The sequence below is a fragment of the Pseudorasbora parva genome, chromosome 11, assembly GCF_024679245.1.
Source record: "Pseudorasbora parva isolate DD20220531a chromosome 11, ASM2467924v1, whole genome shotgun sequence".
Taxonomy (NCBI): Eukaryota; Metazoa; Chordata; class Actinopteri; order Cypriniformes; family Gobionidae; genus Pseudorasbora; species Pseudorasbora parva.
Genome location: NC_090182.1, coordinates 15,886,441 through 15,909,190, shown reverse-complemented (window position 1 = coordinate 15,909,190; position 22,750 = coordinate 15,886,441). Strand labels below are relative to the sequence as shown.

The 22,750-nt window shown below is 36.5% G+C and overlaps 1 protein-coding gene across 8 annotated transcripts in view; it reads right to left on the bottom strand.

Moving 5' to 3' along the window:
• Positions 1-22,750, bottom strand: part of rapgef2b (Rap guanine nucleotide exchange factor 2b) — a 182,990-nt gene that overhangs the window by 61,126 nt on the left and 99,114 nt on the right. For all 8 annotated transcript variants that reach the window (XM_067457220.1, XM_067457215.1, XM_067457217.1 and 5 more), the window contains exons 3-5: positions 21,588-21,644; positions 12,192-12,275; positions 906-981 (exon numbers count right to left, since the gene is read on the bottom strand). In XM_067457220.1, the coding sequence (XP_067313321.1) occupies positions 906-981; positions 12,192-12,275; positions 21,588-21,644 (217 nt within the window). The remainder of the gene's footprint in view (positions 1-905; positions 982-12,191; positions 12,276-21,587; positions 21,645-22,750) is intronic.

Genomic DNA, 22,750 nt, shown 5'->3' with positions numbered 1-22,750 from the left:
CAAAGAAGAATGGGAGAAACTGCCCAATAATAGGTGTCCCAAGCTTGTAGAATCATACTCAAAAAGAACAGAGGCTGTAATTGGTGCCAAATGTGCTTCAACAAATTATTGAACAAAGGTTGTGAATACGTATGTACATGTGATTTATTTTTATTTTTTATGAATTTGCAAAGATTTCAAACAAACTTTGCTTTTCATAATGTGTATTGTTTGTAGAATTTTGAGGAAAATAATAAATTTAATCAATTTTGAATAAGGCTGTAACATAACGTGGAAAAAGTGAAGCACCGTGTATGCTTTCCGGATGCACTGTATATAAACAAATATTACATAATTGTTTAAGAAGTCTACACTAAAAGTAGCTTGTGTTCAGAGAGCCACTTTTTTTCCCCCAATATTGAAATATTAAATACTATGAATTTATATTCAATAAATATTTAAATAATTTGTACAGCTTATGATGGCAAAAATACAGAATTCAAGTATTTAGGATGTTAACAGTCACAAAACCTTGTGAAATCAGGTTTATTTAGGTTTACTTATTCCATTATTTACAGAGGACACAAGTGTGCAATCTGTCTGAAAGATCAAGCACCATGCCAATTAAAGCTTAAAAATCCTAAACACATCTAACTTCAAAAAAGACATCTCGGACAACAAGCCGACCATATTGACCCAATTCCTAATTAGAACCAGCACGTTTTCTTTGGAAAAGTGTTTTTATCCAATTGTTATTGGCCTGTGTAATGTCAAATCTGACCTTGTATGTACCCCTGGGGTTAAGTGTAGCACAATGTGGGAACCACTGGGGAAAAGGAATGAAACTGCAGCACAAAACTGCAATTATACAGTGTGATTAGTAAGAGTATGAAGTTAAGATGATTATCTGTTCCATGATTACTCACCACAATCATCTCGGATGGCTCCAGAACGATGCACTCACATCCACGACGTAAACTCCCAGCAGACCTCTTCCCAAAGCTAGAGGAGAAGAACAGGAGAGAAAGGTTATATACCGCTCAACCAATCATGGAATCCTGAGAATATGTGGGAATGAAAGCGTGCTTAGAATCTGAGCCAGAGGAACACATATCCACACACTTGTGGCAGTGTTCCTGGCCTAGGCAGTAAGGCTCCACTGGGAAAGAAAGTACAACCAGACTGGAAAAGTCCACCAGATGACATCACAGCCTAATGAAAGAAGTACAGTTCAGAGTGATAGAGTGTGAGAGTAGCAACAAAAAAAACTATTGAAAATTTAAGAAGGGGACCATGGAAATGTAAGGTGGAGTTCCATGCAGGATAAAGGTAAATACGCGGATTTGCACTGAACTTCTGCTAGGTTAAAATGCAAATTCAGAGATCTTCAGCATCTTCTTCACATAATCATTGCCTGTCATCATTACACTAAATTAGAAACAAAAAAAGTGGAGGAAAAAAAAGGTCCTCTCCTTTCTGAGAGCCTTCTCTGCTCTGATGTCATAATGGCTCAGTCCATTTTTATATACGGTGTACAGCTCATCGGAGGCTAAAAGCCTATTAGTATATCTGAATTTCAGCTCCGGAGGCGATGGTGTCGAGTCCACATCATTGCTTGCCAGTGCATGCCAAGTGGATTTGCAGTGCTGAAAACAGCATCTTCTCGACAACACAAACCAATTTCCAGGCCTCAGCTACAACTACAGCGTTTGAGGGTGGGTCAAAGTCAACATTTTTTCGCAGACAGCCAAAGAAGACCACCGGAAAACATTATGCAAAATGTTACATTGCTACATCAGCATTTAAGTAGTTCAGAATCAATTCTTTCTTTTAGGAGGCTTTATTTGTCATGCACTTTGATCTTTAAAACTTAGCGGAACAAACAGCTATATTACACACTACATGAAAGGTAAAAAAAATAAAAATAAAATATATAAAAAATTGCAAAACTTTAGGGACCCTAACTGGGTCTGACATATATATGTATACACACACACACACACACACACACATATATACACATACATACATACATACATATATATATAATATATATTATATATACATATACATATACACATATACATATATATATACATATATATATATATATATATATATATATATATATATATATATATATATATATATATATATATATATATATATACATATATATATATATACATATATATATATATATATATATATATATATATATATATATATATATATATATATATATATATATACAATTTATATATATATATATTTATATATATATATATATATAAATTGGTTCAGCTGTGCAAGAGGTCAGCAAAACCTCTACATACACATAAGAAAACTCTAACTAACAAAGCAAGGCTGATTTTATTATGGAAATACTCAACTATATGAAATATAATCCCTAATGACAATTTGCATGTATCTTTTAAATGTTTATATTAGTATAACCTGACAGCACAGCACTCATTCAATATTTCTTATAGTATTCCACTACTCTTACGGTAAAATGCGCATGTTGCTAGAACCCCTTGTAAATAGTATGACACATTATAATTGCATTTAATGCATTATGTCAAAAGTTTAACACAAGTGAACACTTGAAACATCATTTGAGTCACAACACTTACTGCTGAATATACTTGTGTACAGGTTACTGTAGAGGCACAGCTGACACATAGTAACTAGATAATATAGTTGGACTAACAGGTGGGATTCCCTCTACATATGTTGTTTCTGAGCCTAAGACCACACATAAAACCTAAGCCCTCTGCGTTGTTGTTGAAGATTTGGTGGCGTTTTCATTCATCGTTCATGATATACAGTGGCTATAATCAGAAAATCAGGATTTTCAAGTCTAACTTAAACCACAAAATGCATAAACAGAAAAATGGAATACAAAAGAATTTATAGATCCCTAGATACATATAGGAAAAACAGTTACCATGAGCAGACCCAATTGAAAAGAGAAGGGTGGGGGAAAAAAAACTATAAAGCATATTAATGTCAGCCATCGCGCCACATTCCTTGGGAATTTAACTCACGGTGAGACGTGATGCCCACCCAGTCGGCCCCTACATTCCATATTACACAACATTCCGGGTGTCTGGAATGTGATTCTGTGACGAACGCGGCAGGCATTCACACACAGCAAAGAACATAGGGGTTTCCAAAGTAAATAAGCCCCTTTTTCATCTCTCCATATTAAGCCGAGTAAAGATTAAAGAGCTGTTATGCAAGTGCTGTCGGTGGGCAAGTCAGAGGGGAGAATGGGGTACATTGGAAGGCTTAAGGACATGCTGAAGTACAGTAGAATGGATAATGCAATAACAGGATTCTAATGCAACGCTTCAGTGAGTGCTAAACAGCTGTGCCGCCTCTCAGATCTGCGCTCGCAAACACACAGCAACATAAAGCAGTCCAAACAGCATTTCAGGAGCAACCCTAAACTGTTACTAGATACGATGCTGGGACCAAAACACTTGAGGTGTTATTAGCGAAGCATGAAACTTGAGGTATAATTATTTTGGCCAGCATTTTGCAGTAGTAAAAATAATATAAAATACAAAAAAATACATTTAAACATTAAGTTAAATGAATTAAAATGCAATAATATAGTGTTTGATGGAAATATTTACGGATATTTATTTAAGTGATCCAATAATATACTTAATATAGAGCCTAATGCAAAATATGAATAAAAAAATATTACTGTACCTGACGGTGAGAGCGGTTACAAAATGTGTCCAATGAAATCCATAAACAATCCAGACTACTTGAAAATCATGCATTCAGTCCCAGACCTCAAATGTGCTTTTAATGTCCTTTCTTAATATTCATACACATACACGCTGCTACCACACTAAATTCAGTGAACGTGATTTTGTGAGCGCCACATGATAATCCAACTTCACGTATGCTGCGCTGAGAGAACTCTGTTCTGACAGCTCTGTCTGCCGCCTTCATCTTACTAGAGAGTGTGTGTGTTTTGGGGAATGTGTGTTCTTGAGAGTTAGCGGTGATCAACTGAAGCCAACATTCCTGCCTGCCTCTTACTTCCTGTGGAGCCAAGAGGGAGGGGTTGACCTCTACCAACAAACAACATGACCTTTCATCCTAAACTCAAGACCTGCAGTGACTTAGAAGACTTGTGAGACTACTATCAAAGGCAGTCTGGGAATAGGGTTGGTTATCGTTTAATTTGAACTAAACCAATTCTGCTAATCGATTCAGATACTGGTTGATGCCTAATTTTGATTTCAATGAGGTAAAAAAAAAAAAAAAAAAACTTTGATATAATTTACATTTATTCTAAGTCTTGTTACATTTCTTTTTAGCTAAATAACAGGAACACAAATCAAAAGGATAAGGAACAATTATACATAATAACCAAAAACTTAGCTAGAATTCACAAACAAGCCATCAACTGCAAACCAAACTGGGTTTGTAGAGCTATGGGACTGTAGCCTGGGGATTGGCATGCAAAGTTTAGAAATTGTAGCTGAACAACAAATGAGGCATGTTGATGCATGCAGGGAAGCATCGTCTGGGACAGATCAGATGCCACAGATAATGTTCTCATGAAGTAAATGCATATCACTTCAGGGAAGAACGGTAAGGCTTTGAGAGCACTAGCATGGGAAACCCACCCTGGAATGGTAACTGTAATAAAAGTAATCTTGCTGGAACTAACATTTTAAAAGCTTGCCTTTTAGTACTTTTTTAGTAACTTGCCTGCTCTAATCTGACCGTGCAGGTAAACAAATTATTTTTTGTAATTGTTTGTGACTTATTTTAATTTAAATGTGTCATGAACTGTCTTTTTTATTATAATGTTGTCTGAGGTCAATTAATGACATTTGTGTGTTTTTTACATTCAAAAACATCATAAAGAATAAGTAATAAGCTATTTTCTACACTAGTTTTGAGGCTCTCTGCTAAATGCTGGGTTTTGATTGGCCAGTCGCACTGGAGACTTGGAAGAAAACGCCCACAGCTGTATAAGTATAAGATTAGCATATTTAATGAGCTTCTGCTCTCTTGTCAGTTCATATGAGAGAGGGATGATTTTCAAAGCGACAACCGGAATGATTCTTTTACAGGCCTCGCAAAACATCTTTATCAACCAAACACAATGATTTATCTCTTATCCACCTGCGATTGATTGGAATATTATTTTTTTTATTACTTGGCCGTGGATATAAGCGTGAACCACACAGACACACACACGCGCGCGCGCATGGGCGTAGATTACGCGGGGGACGTGTCCCCCTCACTTTTAATAAAATGTATTTTCGTCCCCCGCACTTTTACTGGGTCTCACCGATCCTAGTCGACCCGCTCCGAGCGGGATTCGAACCTGCGCGAGGGCGGGCAAGTAAACAGGGACGCTAAAAAACAGCTTTCTCTAATCTCGGTTGAGAGCGCGCTTCTTGAGGTCACGGGCAAATGTATTTACATAGAAACCAAAGTGAATACATCAAGATTTAAATTCAGAGACAAAAAATTATCTATGCAGGACCTGTAATTTTATTCGAATCTAAATATGAGGAGGGCGCTCTCACAGAAAGTCCAAAAGCGGATTCGTAGAGGTAATACCTCTGGAGCTGTAGCTGAGCTGAAGGAAAACAATCGTTATGAGTGATGAAACGTGACGACGACAATCAGACGATTGCGACAGTATATGCTTTATGTGTGTTTTTCAAGTCATCTCAATGTAGGCTATTTATTGACAATAAAGTAGGCTATAAAATGCAGCTTTCAATGTTTATCTTCTGCTCACCAAGGCTGCATTTATGTAATCAAAAATAGTTAAAACAGTACTATTTTGAAATATTATTACAAATTAAAACAGCTTTTTTTCTATGTGAATATATATAGTAATTTATTCCTGTGATCAAAGCTGAATTTATCATCATTACTCCAGTCTTCAGTGTCACAAGATCCTTCACTAATCGTTATAATCAAGATATAATAATCAAGATATAATCAAGATATAAGATATAAAAAATAATTTATAATCAAGAAACATTTATAATTATTATCTGTGTTGAAAACAGTTGTGCTGCTTAAAAATGTTGTGGAAACCACGATAGCCTACATGTTATTTTTCAGGATTCTTTAATGAATAGAAAGTTCAATGGACAGCATTTATTTGCATTTATTAAATACATTATCTTTTTTAATATTAAAAATATCACTTGTGATCAATTTAATCCATGCCTGATCAATAAAAGTATTAATTTCTCTCTTTTTTAATTTTACCACTAATGTTTAGATGGTTTCCACAAAAATTAAGCAGCACCTTGAGCAGCAAAACTGATAATAATCATAAATGTGTGTTGATCATCAGATCCTCATCTGAGAATGATTAGTGAAGGATCATGTGACACTGAAGACTGGAGTAATGATTATAAATTCAGATTTGATCACAGGAATAAATTACACTTTACTATATATTCACATGGAGAACAGCATGGTTTGCATCAGAATATATCTATATTTTTTTACATTGCATAAAATCTATGGAATCTTAATGCACAATTGTTTGTAGTATATAAACCAATCATAAAATTGGCATAAAAAATAGGAGAATAATATTATAGATATTAATTAGTGGTTATTGTTCAGCAGTGTATTTGATATCTTGCCCAATTAAAAGCAAGAGATGTGATAAATTATATTGGTCCAAAAGGGGGGGGGGGGGGTGTATTACGACATTTCTGTCCCCCTCACTTCTGAAAAGATGGCTACGCCCCTGCGCGCGCGCCTTCAAATATCAAGTCAAGAGAGTGAACAATGCAGATCAAGAATGTTACATCACTATTTAAGATTCACCGGCTTGCCGACGTTCTTACGTTTTGTTAGCCCGACTGGAAAACACATAGCCATGGGCTTTGCAAGCACTGGCTCATAACGTTACATGTCCGAGTCTGATCCCGAATCGCAATAAACCAATAAATACAGGATTCTCCGGCCTGTGACAGTGTGCTAAGGTGTTCTGTTATACATGTACAAATAATCAAAACGATCTGCAACAATGCAATACTATCACAACATGTTTTACTTACATAAATGTGCTGGCACCATTCCTGTCGGATCCAAGAAGACACAGCATTGTGTTGTAATCTTAATATGTCTGAAAATTAAGTATCGACCTGTGCTTTATTTACAAACGATTCTGCGGTGAAATGAAGCAAACAAACGTCCACTCATTCCTATTATTAGTATCTGAAGGAAGCCCAGTTTGGGAAACACTGATCTAATTAAAAGTTGCTAGTATATATGATGAAATGGCAAAAAAGCAAAGCAACACTATGTATAGAGATGATTTGGATTAAATCAATACATCTGACTTTAAATTGTTTCAAATGTACTTAGGTAACAGTATCTTAGCAGCCATTTTAAAAACAACAACTACCATTTTAAACTGACTTAAAAATACCAATAACAAAAAAAGTAAGAAAATGCAGGGATGTGGCAGCCATAACTAAGTTCATCCCAAACACTATTGGGAAGAAAAAAAAATAATTTAGTTGACTTGAGAGAGCCAACTTACTGAAATTCTATTTAAACTTATAGATATTCTTCTTCTTCTGAGACTAAGAATTTCAACTACAACACCTTTTTTTCCAGCTTTTCTAGATAGAATAATCTACCTATTTTCTGATAAACTGTAGTGCCTTCAAAACCATCAAACTATGCTTTAAAACTATTTCAAACTGAAAACCTTTGAAAACCAAAGCTTTTTCCAAAAGTTCAAACCAAAGTTCTTCAAACTTTCTTGTCAGGCTTTCTCAAGCCAACTTCAAAAATTGTTTTTTACTTAGTTATATTTAAAGTGCTTGGTTTTGTTTGGCAAATAATCTTAAGCACCTTGAAGCACATGTAAATCCCTTGGTACATGAGTATGATATGGTACCATGCAACATATCGAAGAATCATGCACCATACTGTAAAACCACAGTACATTTTTGAAAAGGTAAAAGCCATATCTCAAGAGAACAGTGGTTAATGTTTTCTAAGTTTGTGCTCAGGAATACTTAAGAAAACAATGGACTTACTGAAGGATCAGATTTAAGAGTTTGTAACAAAAGAAACTCTTGTTGATGGTTAAGCCTGCAATAAGGGCTCGGACTTGTTGCATAAGCATTGGCATGAGTACCAGGTGGTACCGGCACGGGCATTTTCCACCTCAAATGCCACATCAAACTCAACTTTGACTACTGCCAGAACTTTGCACACCATTACACTTTTAATGATGGTAATCACGGTGCAATTAAACACTTGCATGCTGCATTTGCAGTAAGTGAGAGTTTCAGGTCCAATCAAACAGAAGTGTTACACAAATTAGCTTTTTAAAAGAGTGATTTTGTTTGTAATGAAACAGAAAAAAATGCACGTCATGTGCTAAAGGAAGCTGATAAGATGTTATTGCAGTCTGTCTCAGACAAGAATCAGTATAGAGGGTAGCTGTGAAGCCTCTTCTTGGTAGGATAAAAAAAAATGGCTATTTGTGAAAATGCACTATCAAGACATTGTTTAAGAAGTGCACCGCTGTCCTGTTGGTTTTCATTCACTGGACAACTGAGTCACAGTCTATTACAGGAGAAGCACATCACGGCTCTCTCTGTGAAGCCAAATGAGAGAGCGAGGGAGGGACACAGCTTCTCTCATTGCCATGGTGATAAAATGACATTCACACTTCAAGCCAAAACTAAAGCATCTGTCAAGTGCTTCTGTAAAGCGTGCTATGCTTTTAAATTCCAGTCAAAATGCTTTTTTCTGCATGTCCTTGCTACAGTTTCATATCTGTCATATCTGTTTATGCTACAGCTAGATTATACTGTGCCAAACAAAATGCCTGATATTGCTGATATTTTTTTTTGCATATGTGACCTTTCTAAGGTAGACACATTATGATAAAATATGATGTTTGGATTAGGTTTCTGATTACATGTCAGTGTCAGGCATAAGAAAATACAAAATAGTCCAACCAATTCTGACTAAATCCATAATTTACTCATCCTTCATTTTTTCTTTCCAAACCTGCATGACATCCTTACTCCAGTGGAAGCAGAATAAGCACATAATGAATGTAGTCCATGCGATTTGTGTTATATATTCAAATCTTCTGAGACAGGGCAACATTCCCCACCCCCCACAATACCCATTTACTACCACTGGGGAAAAAACAACCAAGACATTCAAAATGTCTCCTTTTATGTTCCACAGAAGAAAGAAAATCACAGTAAATGTTGACAATTAAATGTTTTTTGTCTCAACTAATCCTTTATTATCATGCAAAATTCGTTTTACATTGTGTTTGAACATAAATGTGTGTTGGCAGTGTGTGTACCAGTGCATGTGAGCGAAGTGGAGCGGTGAGCGTGAGTGGTTCTCTACTCATGAACCACTCACGCTCACCTGTAAAATAACGTTTGCTCAAATTCCACTCCGACATGAAATATGATTCCTTGTATTGCGCTATACTGGAAGCCATTTTTTTATTTTTATTATTAAAAATATTACAAAGGTTTTATATATAATTTCATCTGTTGATTATGAAAATTGAACAGCATGAGTATAGGACACAATGCACAATATATTGGAAGGCATGGTGAATCAGAAAATATTTTGACCTCTTCTTTAAGTTTTGTTATGTAGAAAAAAGTTTTTAAAGTGAATTTGGTTTTGTATAAATTGTATCTTAATTTTAAACAATGTTTCAACAACTAATTGCCTGGATTTAATAAATAATATGCAAATATAGCAGACAATATAATCATGGCGATAATCATGGACTACAGCGCATCTAATAAATGAACCAAACTCAGAAAATATGTAAAACAAAAAATGGTAAATGGACTGCATTTATATAGCGCTTTTAACAGACCCTATGGCCATCCAAAGCGCTTTACATTTTGCCTCGCATTCACCCATTCATACACCGACGGCGGTGTCAGCCATGTAAGGCGCCATCCAGCTCGTCGGGAGCAGCTGGGGTTAGGTGTGTTGCTCAAGGACACCTCAACACTTGGTCAGGTGGAACCGGGGATTGAACCACCAACCTTTTGGTTTGTAGACAACCTACATGAACCACTGAGCCACTGCCGCCCCTAAAATATGTCTATAGAAAAGCTTGAAATGTCTACTTTTAAACTAAACAATTCAAAACTAAAAGAAATAGTATCTGTATGACATATGCATTTCTCTCTTGGTGCGTCCACTACTGCGGAGATGGTGAGTCAGCATCATCAACTTCATCTTTGCAGCCGGTAATGACAAAGAAAAAAACCTATTTTTAATCTGCCTAATTGTCTCCTTGCTATTTTTGACACATTCATAATTATTACTTGTGTTGTTCTTTGTGGCAAGCTTTATTAGATACTTGTTTAGAATTTTCTCCAGTATATATATTTAGGTAATTCAATTAGCCTAATATAAATGTGTACTTAGTTGTCAACTGACAACTTAAATGAACAACTACTAGTCCAGTAGAAACAACTTTAGTCAGGGTCATCAATCCTAGAGGATGGGCCAATATTTGAGTATTAATCTCAGGACACGAACAGAGTTAGAGCAAGTTAAGTCAAGACAAAAGTAAGACAAAATGACGAATAGATTATCGGACAAAGACAATCGAGGCACACCAAGATCTGAACATGGACCTCTCCTCTCACTTTCCTTAAGTTTATTTTTCTTAAGTTAATTTTCCCCAAAAAGTTTCTTGCACTGAATCTACAGCGAGTGCGCTTCAACTTTAAACAACGCTCACCATCCAGCCGCCAACTAGCCAGGCAAGACTGTCGGCGAATCACCGAGCCTGGGAAACCAACGAGCAAAGATACGAGCTACAAACGCAAGTATGCCACAGATTCTAAAGTGAACTGGTGCATTGATATCAAATTTAATATTTAGGCTAATATTTATAATAAAATGTTAGGCTATTTTGTACACTGGTTTTGAGGTTTTCTCCAGAACGATGGGTTGTGATGGGCGTGTCGTGCTGAAGACTTAAAAGGAAACGCCCACGGCTAGGATTGGATAAAATTTGCATATTTAATGAGCATCGACTCCCTTGTCAGTATAGTTTTGAAAGTGGCAACCAGAATAATTCTCTGACAGGGCTCTTTAAAACTAAAAAATCTGATTGGCTGATGAAAATTCTGAGGTATGCAATTATTTTCTGGCGTTACACCTCGGTGTGCATTATTTTTCTAATAATTCCTTACTTATCAAACAAAATAAGTAAGGATGCCCATGGGGTAACAAACGTACTTATCAAACAAACACAATGATTTATCCACCCGTGATTGATTTATTTTTTATTACTTGGATAAGCACGACCCGCACACACATAAGCAGGCACACGCTCTTCAAATATCATGTCAAGAGAGTGAACATTAACAACGCAGATCAAGAAATGAATGTTATTTCACTATTTAGGATTCACCGGCCTGTCGAAGTGCTTACATTTTGGTCTGGAAAACACACTGGGACTTTGCGAGCCCCCTGGCCCATAACATATCCAATCTGATCTGTTCTAATGCCAAATCGTGATAAAACAAAGGATAAAGGATTCTTAAAAAAAAAAAAAAAAAACATTCCTGTTTTATCAATATAGAAGGAACAGCATTGTGTTTTAATCTCAATATGTCTGCACATACAGTGTCGACCTGTGTCTTGTTTACAAACGATTATCTTGCTATCTTCAGTGTGTTTATTGCTCGGTAATGCGATCAGTTTAGCTCCACGTCGGTGGGTGGGGCTACAGAAGCAGCGAGGCGGCATTTCACCCTTCTAATACGTCGTTGATTTGAGAGCCTCGTTTTTTTGGGCCTGGTGTCTATAAAAACATTTCTTTTACCAACAAAGAAGTTTTCAGCTCTTACACTTACAGGATATTCTTATATTACCATAACCTTTTATATATCAAAGGCTCAAGGGAAAGTTGATTTCTCAATTCATCACCCCTTTAATATCCGCTGCAGAGTTGATAGTTACAGCCTGTTCAAATGAACGCTGGACTAGTCATAGACATAGACTCAAAAATAGACTATTTCAAAATTCCCTATGAATTAATTCATTAATTCAGGCTAAATAGACCTGTTTCCCTTATACAGAGTCACTACAAAAGCATGATTAATATTTATTTTTCTGTAATGAAGTGTGAATGTTCGGTATTTGATAATTCAGGGACATACCTGGAGCGCGGCAAGAACATTGACTCCTTTATGAAGACCGATCCAGAGAGCAGAATGTACCAGCATGTGCCAATGTCATCAGGACTGTAAAAGAGAGAGAAAAAAAGAGGAAGATAAAGATAAATGTTATTTAGAGTTCTACAGGAAACAAAACATGCTTATTTCTAACATGTGGTCTAGTTTGCTGTATGGTTAGAGAAAAAGCAGCTGACACAGACACACAATGTCAATGTGTAATGTAAACACTCTGTCATCATTTTTGTCCTGTGATACACTCCTGTATGCAGACAAAAGATGACATTAGGAGATTCCCTGAGGAAAACAGTGAACAGAGCGACCAAACGGCCAACAAACCATCTCTCTTCCTCCTGTAAGTGATGCAGGTTGGAATACGACTGATTTATGTGTGTGTAGGAAATAACACACTGACACACAATCCCCACTCCTTTTTTCAGGTCACAGAGCAGTCAGGAGCGTTAGACATCTTCTGAGGCATGCTGGGTCGACGCCAGAGACATCATTCCAGCTCCCGGCGAGCCCCGCTCCTTGTCTGCCTCTCCAGAAAGTGTTAAAATTGGGAATATGAAAAGAGGAGCAATCCAACGAGCAGCGGACATCTTGACCACTGGGTCAGAACAACCGATACACACTCTAGTGAGATAACATGCCCAACGCAGTGCTGATTGACAGTCCTAACATGAAGTAAATAACCCAGCTTTCATGCTACACTGCACATTTTAATATGACTTGTTTTCGATTTAATATGTTTTGTCTGCGATGAAATTCCTTGTATATCTTCGCCTTATCACTGGAATACTCGTTTCATATCGGTCAGTCATATAATGCGCAACATTCGGGTTCTGGAAGTAAAAACCCTTAATTATTAACACACACACACACACACACATACACACACACACTTAACCCCTCAAGTCATCCTAGGTGTATATGATATTCCTCTTTCAGACGAATAAAATTAGATTTATATGAAAAATGTCCTGGCTCTTCCAAGCTGTATAATGGCCGGCTAGTTTTCATTTTTTGGGTGAACTATCCCTTTAACGCCGTTAACTACAGTCTTGTACCGTCCTTATCAAATCAAAGTTTGTAATGTTATTATTTGCCATATGGTTGGTTTCATTGCCTATAATTCTGTAATAATATCGTTCTGTAACTGAAGCGGCGTTAGTTTATGTTACTGCTAGGCCTATAGAATTTTTTATTTTTTTTTGTTACTTTTTTGTGTCTCTGTTATTTACTGCAGTAAAAATATCATCCAAGAAATGTGGCATTATTATTTATATAACCGTTGCAGCGTTTGTCTAGCCTAGAAATCTAGACGTACCCTAGCGGCAGCAAATCTAATCTGCCCGCAAGTGTCGTCTAGGAACTCTCAATACCCTTCTGAGCTGTTTTCCCCTAACTCTTGCCGGGCCAATCACGTCGTGTATAGAGTCGGTGGGCGGGGCCAAAATGTCGACGGCCGAGTTGCGTTTGCGTGCTTCTAGTAAACACAGAAACTGGCGAACGGCGGCGGTCTTTCGAATCAGCTTTGACCGTGACTCTGGAAGACTTGGAGTTAAGCTTTTCTCTGAGAAAAGAACAAAGAACGGCACTGAAGTCATTCTTAACCCTCAGAGCCCGACGGCATCGTCCGCGACGTCACACGGGACCTCCGATAAATATTTATATTATTTAATGAAAGTTTTATCGATTTTCTTACCGTTTTTCCCAGCAGAAAGCTAACGAGCTAGCCATCACGGGGGTGTCTTTGGTGTCTTTGTAGCCTTTACAGAAGGTTTTCTATCCAGCCTGGAACATGTGCATCTTTTCGGAGTTGTTCAGCAATAAATCAAAACGCTTACATCCAAGATTTATCCACTTGATGTCCATAATTTATAAATGTTCCGTCATTTTTGCCGCTAGCTCGATGCTAGCTGCCATTTTGGATATCTCATGACGCTTTGCGTGAGGCTTTGACCAATGACAGGCTGATCCGTCAGCCACGTTGGTGTGCGTCATTACGCATGAACCCCAGCTCTGTTATTGTGGTATCCTATGGTAGAAGGCAATGTGTGAATTGCAAACAGACAAGGCAGGTCAAACAGGCCACCCCCTGGAAATGCAAAGCCTGTGATGTGGCCCTCTGTTTGATTCCTGATAGGAACTGTTTTGAGGCTTGGCACCTGTAAATATCCAAAATAGGCCAAAAACGCCTGGACTTTTTTTGGAAAAATGTAAATAGTTTTTGTTCTGTATAAGTTCTTATGTTTATTCCTGAGTTCCAGGACTCCAAAGACTTGAACAAACTGTTTTCCAGAGGAAATATGCTTAGCTTTTATTTATTTGTGTGTGTTTTCAATAAATATTTGAGTGATTCAATTTCCGTTTTATGTTTTCATTTGTCTTTATGGTCCCATAACTTTTTTTACATTCAGGTGACATCAATGCAACACAAATATACTGACAGTGCAACTTGTCTTGAAAAAAAAGAGGTGTGTCAATTGTCTGTGCACAACAGGGTTGATGTTTTACAAGCTTTTTAGTAAATTAAACCAGGCGAAAAATTAATTGTAAAAATACCCTTAGGTCTTAAAGGGTTAAAAAGGGAAGATGTGTTCTGAGTTTTGCTGACCGGATACGGCGAAAGTTTAATCTATCAACAAGCTCTGTTTCACCTTCGTTGCTCTGGTTGGTGTAGCGCTATCCTATCGCGTGTTTATCCGCCCCACGGATTGAGCCCTGCCTATGGTGAGTTTCCAGACCAAACATCTTGATGTGGGTCTGGCTTGTCAGGCTAGCGTTTGTCTTATTTGCTGACCTTTTTGTATTTTGTTGTAATGCACAATTTGTTTTGCTCTACAACGTACAATATTAAAACTGTATATTAAGATAATTTGAACTCAAATAAAATCAATATTTCATGTCCACGTGTGTATCTTATTTAATTATTATTTCACCCACTGAAAAGTCCATATTGATCAATGGAATGGTTTCTTTAAATTTGAGTACAGCAAACACTTCTCCAAACTTCTGGATGTTTGTCTTTGCATGAAAATCCTAAACACACACGAATACTCGCACCATCGCCTCCATAGGACTAATGAGGCAGCTCCTGACTTCTCTCAAACGCAGCATGAGCACTTGCTTTTTTCGTTCTCTTTCTGCATCGCTCCCTTCATCATTGCCGCTTCTGCTCTCTCTTTTAATCGTTTTTCCCGAGCGCGCGCAGACAAAAAAACGAAGCACTCAATTATTAATCAGCAGAATGCAAAGCGGGAGAAGGCGAGAGCAGGAATGATGGAGGGCGAGAGACGGAGAGCGTGAGGATGTTCTGCACCATCAACGGAGCAGCGCTGACTGAACTGGGTCACTGAAACACTCTTCGAACGCTCATCAAATGCTCATCAAGCACACAGCAACAGTCCCCAACCCCTCAAGAACGAATGGGGAGCAGCACAAACGAGAGCAGGAGGTCGGGCAAGGTTTGGAGGAATATGGACTTTGGGCATTCATCCTCGGGGGTTATTTAGCTGCTAATTTTCAGTAATACTAAAAAGGAAATTCTTAATTTAAGGTTCAAATCCACAGACAAGTTGTCATGCCTTTACAAACCTATGCCATGGCAATCCACAGTAACATAGCATAATTTCTCCAGGCATTGTTGCTATAGTAAAACTGACAACTTGAAAATACAGCATTTCAATGTTGATCTATTAGGATTTTAAAGAAAAAACAATAACACTAGCAGCAGTTATTACGGGCATTTTAATGATGTTTTGCCAGAATATCATGGTTAATGTGGTAAAGTTTGTGAGGGTGTCAATGAAAAAATTTCTGTTAACTGCTGAAAATAAAAACTGGAAGAAAAAAAATTATCACAAAAATATGAAAAGCAAACTAAACTAAAAACAATTGTGATTCTTAGTATTTTATAAAGTTATAAACCTTTACATCATTAAATATATATGAAATATATATGTAAATTATATCAGCCATAAATATAATATACTATAACTTAAATAATATAGACAAACTTAAAAGTTAACTAGTTTAAGTAACTCAGTTATCATTACAGTAAACAGTGACATCATAAAAGTGTTATCATTGTTAAAGGTTAACAAATGGACTTAAAGGGTTAGTTCACCCAAAAATGAAAATTCTCTCATTAATTACTTACCATAATGTTGTTCGACACCCGTAAGACCTCAGTTCATCTTCAGAACACAAATTAAGATATTTTTGTTGAAATCCGATGGCTCAGAAAGGCCTCCATTGACACCAATGTCATTTCCTCTCTCAATACCCATAAAGGCACTAAAGACATCATTAAGCCCATCTCACTACAGTGGCTCTACAATCATTTCATGAAGCGACGAGAATAGTTTTTGTGTGCAAAAAAAGAAATAACGACTTATATAGGGACGGACCGAATTCAAAACAAAGCTTCCTGAAGCATCGGAGCTTATTGGATCAGCGCATCGTTCATGATTCTGATCACGTGTCAAACTGCTGAAATCATGTGACTTTGGCGATCCTAAACTGGTTCAAAGCTTTGTTTTGAAATTGGCCCATCTCTTTAGAAGTCATTATTCAGGTTTTTTTTATTTTTTTATTTTGTGCACAAAAACTCGTCGCCTCATAAAATGATTGTAGAGCCACTGTAGTGAGATGGGCTTTGTAACGACATCTTTAGTGGCTTTATGGGTCTTGAGAGAGGAAATGACATTCAATGGAGGCCTTTCTGAGCCATCGGATTTCAACAAAAATATCTTCATTTGTGTGAAGAGACCGTTCAAGATGAACGGAGGTCTTCCGGGTGTTGAACTACATTAGAACTAACCCTTTAAATACACATTCAAATCAAGTAAAGACAAAACTGTGTTTATAATCTGTGTTGATATGCCTACATTTCTGGTCTGAGCTGTGTGTTTGTTCCCAGCGGTGTCTCATGGGCTGATGGGATTCCCAGCAGGAATACAGAGAGAGTGATGGGGAGAGGGAAACCTTTTCTATATCAGCTGGTGGCCATGACTGTAGGAGAGAACCCTTCTGCTGAGCTGTGTGTGTGTGTGTGTGTGTGTGTGTGTGTGTGTGTGTGTGTGTGTGTGTGTGTGTGTGTGTGTGTGTGTGTGTGTGTGTGTGTGTGTGTGTGTGTGTGTGTGTACAGGGTACAGAATGATGGATCACCCATGCCACTACAGAGCCCCACTCCTTCATGCACACGCACACATCACATACAGACACAGTTTTATGTGAATGCTGCATGGGTACTCAAAATCAACAGCTATTCTTACACACATATAAGGCTTTTATGGGTTTTATTTCTATTGAGGCTCTTCAGTGCAAAGATGGCCGGATGACAGCAGCATTATCGGAGTGTGACAGCACAGAGACAGAGAATGACGCTCGCTGCAGTTCTACTATAAGAAACATTAGTTAAATGTCACTTTTTTTTTAATCTACTGAGCAACAGATAATGTATATTAAAACTTTTAGTTTTAATAGTACCAAGTGTTTATATACAGTGTGCATACATGCAGATTTAAATAAAGTCCACATTGAACATATTTACACCTGGAAATAAACGTTTTAATATTAAAATATAATATAAAATATTTAATATAAAAATGATGATGATTAAGAAATATTTAAAGTCTTAGTTCATCCAAAAATTTAAATTCTCTGATTAATTACTCACCCTCATGTCGTTCCAAACCCGTACGATTTTCGCTCATCTTTAGAACACATATAAAAATATATATATATATAAAATATGTGCCAGTCCCGTACACTCAGCTATGCAACTCATGTTTGCTGAATCTGTTCGAAGTTTATATGTGAATAAAAGCCTAAACTCAATCTGTTCATCATAAAAAGCCATCATGTCCCTTTAGAAAAATTGGACTAAACCGATCAACTTATGTGGACTCTTTATGAACTTTTCGAAGTGTCAAAGTTTCAGTTGCATAGCTGTCTATGGAGGGACAGAAATCTCTTTTAGATTTTATAAAAAATATCTTCATTCGTGTTCCGAAGAAAGGCCAAAGGGTATGGAACGACATGAGGGGGGTGCAATTTTTGATGAACTATCCCTTTTAAATTCTGTATGAAATCACAAATCTAATTTGTAAATCTAAGAATGTGAACTCCGTCTTTTGCTTGCATTTATTTCACAATCCAATGAATAACTGCGATACATCCACGTTTCATACTTTACAGTATAATTGGATTGCGATTGGAATTTGACCTTTTGTAGACAAAAAAGAAATCCTGTTTTATAATTTTTTTAATAATATTTTTTGTATTTAAAAAAGAAGACTAAATTGGCACTATATTGACCAATCACACAGAAATCTATATCAATTGTCAACTAAAACAGACTAATTAATGTATAATGTGAAAAATGACTCAAAAATGTAAGCATTTATTTCTTGTTCAAGAGCATAATTAGAATGAACGGGGAAATAGTCCCTGAGCAAAATCCCCTGAGGGTTTAAACTTGTTTAACAAATTTAAACATTGCTTAAACATTATTTACAAAAAGCAGAAATCAAAGTGCCTCAGTAATGACATAACTTTTATCACTAATATTTTTAGAAGCCCCATTGTGATATTCTTGCCCTTCCAAGCCACTCAAAAATAAAGTATAAAAAGCATGTCTTTATAGCATCTCGGAAAGCGTCATGTTTGTGTGTTTGGCACTGGCGGTTCAGAGGCTGTTGCGGTGGGAGTGGTTTGTTCCTGGGGGAAATCAGCAGCAGCACACACAAGTCTGAAGATTATTATTAGCGCGGAGCTTTAAAGCAGCGAGCTGTCTAATAAAAAAAAAACAGTGGAGAGAGTCGCTGAGGTACAGCGTCAAGGCAGACACAGTGGAGTGTTAATACTTAAATAGTCTGCCACTGGGAGTTTTGAGTGTGTGTGGATGAAAACAACCACATAAAACAGCACTGAATCACATAGTTATATAAATCCACAACTTATAGATAAACCAAAAATAAATGCATGTGCCTACTAGAAAGGGAGACAAACTTGCACTCCAAAAGAAAGTTATGTCATCTCCACCCTGCAAACAATGAACTCGTGCAGTTTCCAAACAGTCACACACTTTCAGTTGTGCGCAACTTGCTGCAGCCTATCAGATACAGCCTTAAAAATGAACATGTAATCTGCATTTGTTTGGCCAAATGGTTGTCTAATTCAAGACACAAACCCACACAGAGCAACACTTAAAGCCACATGGAGAAAGCTGCTGCAAAATTTCCCTGATCTCAAAGATTAAACATTAAAGGGGTCATATATACAGTACAGGCCAAAAGTTTGGACACAAATTGTTTATTATTTATTTATTCAAAATAAAAACAATTTTCAAATAATATAAATCTCCTTTACTATCATTTTTTTCGTGCATTCGTGCTGAATAAAATTATTGATTTATTTAAAAAAAAGAAAGGATAAAAATGACTGACGCCAAATTACTGACCAGCACTGTATATTGTTGTTACAAAAGATTTCTATTTTTAAAACTTTTTTTTCTTTTTTTTTTCTTTTTATTCATCAAAGTATTATAAAAAGTATCACAGGTTATGAAAAAATATTAAGCAGCAGAACTGTTTCCAACTTTGATAATGAATCATCATATTAGAATGATTTCTGAAGAATCATGTGACACTGAAGACTGGAGGAACCATCCTGAACATTCAGCTTTGCATCACAGAAATAAATGATCATTTAAAGTATAATCAATTTAAAACCAATTATTTTAAATTGTAATAATGTATCACAATATTATTTTTTTTCTGTATTTTTGATCAAGTAAATGCAGGCTTGATGAGCAGAATAAACTTCTTCAAAAACATTACAAATAGTAATGTGTCCAAACTTGTGGCCTGTACTGTATAATTAGTGAATAATTATGTTTTATTAATTATTATCATTAATTATATATTAATACATAACTAATGTATTAATTATGTATAATAACTTATTAAGTGAATAATTATGCTTTTCTCTCATTTTAATTAAACAAAAGTGTTTTGTTCATGCTTACAGACTTCAAGTTTCAAGTTCTTATACAAGTTATCTTGTGTATTTGTTTTTTTGTTTTTTTTTTGACAAAACTGAGCAATTTATTTACAGCTTAGATACATGAAAGCTGTAGCCCCTAACTTTTTTTGGTTAAAAATGATCCAAAATCAAATTTTGAGCAAGTACACAACAAGCCAGTTGGGTGGCTTGTTGAGGAGTTGTTTAACTTGGGTGTTTTGAGGAAGGAAAAAAAAAATAATTTTATGCACATTTACATTTCTGCATTTAGCAGACACTTTTATCCAAAGCCACTTACAACTGAGGAGTACAGGAAGCGATCTTTCATGAAGAGCCGAAGAGACGCAAAATGTGCCCTATATACAAAGATTTGGATATTACTCAGAGTAGCAAAAACTGGAATAGGGAGGGAAAAGAGAAAAATAGAGTAAATGTAAATGTATTTCAATTTGATATGTCCTATTGAAAAGTAGCACATATTACATGTAATCAACTGACCTAAAAATGACCTAATTCAGCAGAAGTAATTAACAGTTCAGTGCAGCAACTTTCCGCTCTTAGACAAGCACAATGGACTAGATGCTATCAGAGATGATGAGTAAATGAGACGTTCCCCTTTATGGACGGGGATAGTGACCCGCGGAAGGAAGCACACACACTTCATCTTCCTCCAGAAGAAAAGAAAAATGGAGTGTGAAATTGCAGGGGAGTGTCTGGGTCAACCCAAGGGAATAAATATATCTGTTTGAGTGTGTGTGTGTGTGTGTGTGTGTGTGTGTGTGTGTGTGTGTGTGTGTGTGTGTGTGTGTGTGTGTGTGTGTGTGTGTGTGTGTGTGTGTGTGTGTGTGTGTGTGTGTGTGTGTTGGACTCGAGGACCAAAAAAAGCATAAAGTGAAGGGTGTCAGACAATGCCGACACTAATTTCAAACTGCAATCAGAGGACACAAGAAGGGTCTTTTTAAAAGCACACATGCCATGCTTTTGAGATGAAGGGCAAATCTAAAGTGGGTCAGTGTGTCTTGGATGTTGTAGATCAATAGCTGCTTTGTGTATCACCCAGAAACCCTGTATTCCTCATAATACCATTTTCAGCTACTAGGGTACTCATTATAACAAGACAGAAGGCACATGCAGCGCTGAATATAACACTTTTGCTTCAGCGCTTTCACATCTCACCTTTGTAATTTGATAAGACTTTTGAAAAGCGGGCTATATTTATCGCTGCTTCTGGAGTGGCATGATTTTCCAAGAATATTTGTGGTTATGCATTGCACATCCTACAAAGGCTTGCAGAAACATAATGGCTTTAAACAAAGGAACTGGGTGGAAAACATGGTTGTTACTCACTAATAGAGCACTTCGTTGGCTTCGTGTCTTTCGTAGCGTACGGTTTCACACATTAACCTAAAAGACAGAAAAAAGGGATGAGAGAGAGAGAGAGAGAGAGAGAGAGAGAGAGAGAGAGAGAGAGAGAGAGAGAGAGAGAGAGAGAGAGAGAGAGAGAAATATAAATCAGTGACATATCCCAACTTAAATGTCTCCAAAAGAAACAAATGTACCCTCATATTTTTGTCTGCGATTATGAAGAAAATCACTCTTTTCATGTTGTGAAACATAAAACAGAAAGGATTTCAGGACCAAAAACCTTGTGGGTATTCAGGACTGGTTGGAATTGTGTTTGAAAAGAAAAACAAACATGCGGCCTGTTGTTAAGAACAGTGCAAGGACAAAACCGAACTCTGTTTGTGGATGACATATTTCGGTGTTGGTTTATGCTACTAGTGCTGTTTAAGCAAACTCGGATGTATCGCCACAGAACAAAACATTCCAGAGGACAAAAACATTCATCAAAAGACATTTCTTAAAGTTCAGCTCAGTTGGAGAGAAGAAAGTCAACCAAGTCCATCTGACACATTCCTGAAAAGTGTATGGTGTTAGTGGGGTCAGGTAGGGTTTGGAATGTTCTAGAACTGTATTGTCACGTAGCAAAGTATTTAAAACCCTAATATGTACGTCTACAAGCAAATGCATTTGATGACATGAGAACCTTGAGAAGGTAGTTAAAGGGATTTAAGAGTTCAGACAACAATACATATAGCAATACATATAGCAACAATACACACACACACACACACACGCACACGAACACAAAACCGTCAAAGTATGCTTTACTGTTTTTAAATAAGTCTTTTTTCTTCTCACCAAGGCTGCATTTATGTTATTAGAAATAAAAATAAAAAAATGCTACCAGCTTAAAAAAAAAATATATATATATATATATATATATATATATATATATATATATATATATATATATATATATATATATATATATATATATATATATATATTACAGATAAATACTGTTCTTTTGAACTTTCTATTCATCAAAGAATCCTAAAAAAAAATGTATCAATGTTTTAACATTGATAATAATCATAAATGTTTCTTGAGCAATAAATCATCATATTAGAATTATTTCTAGAGGATCATGTGACACTGAAGACTTG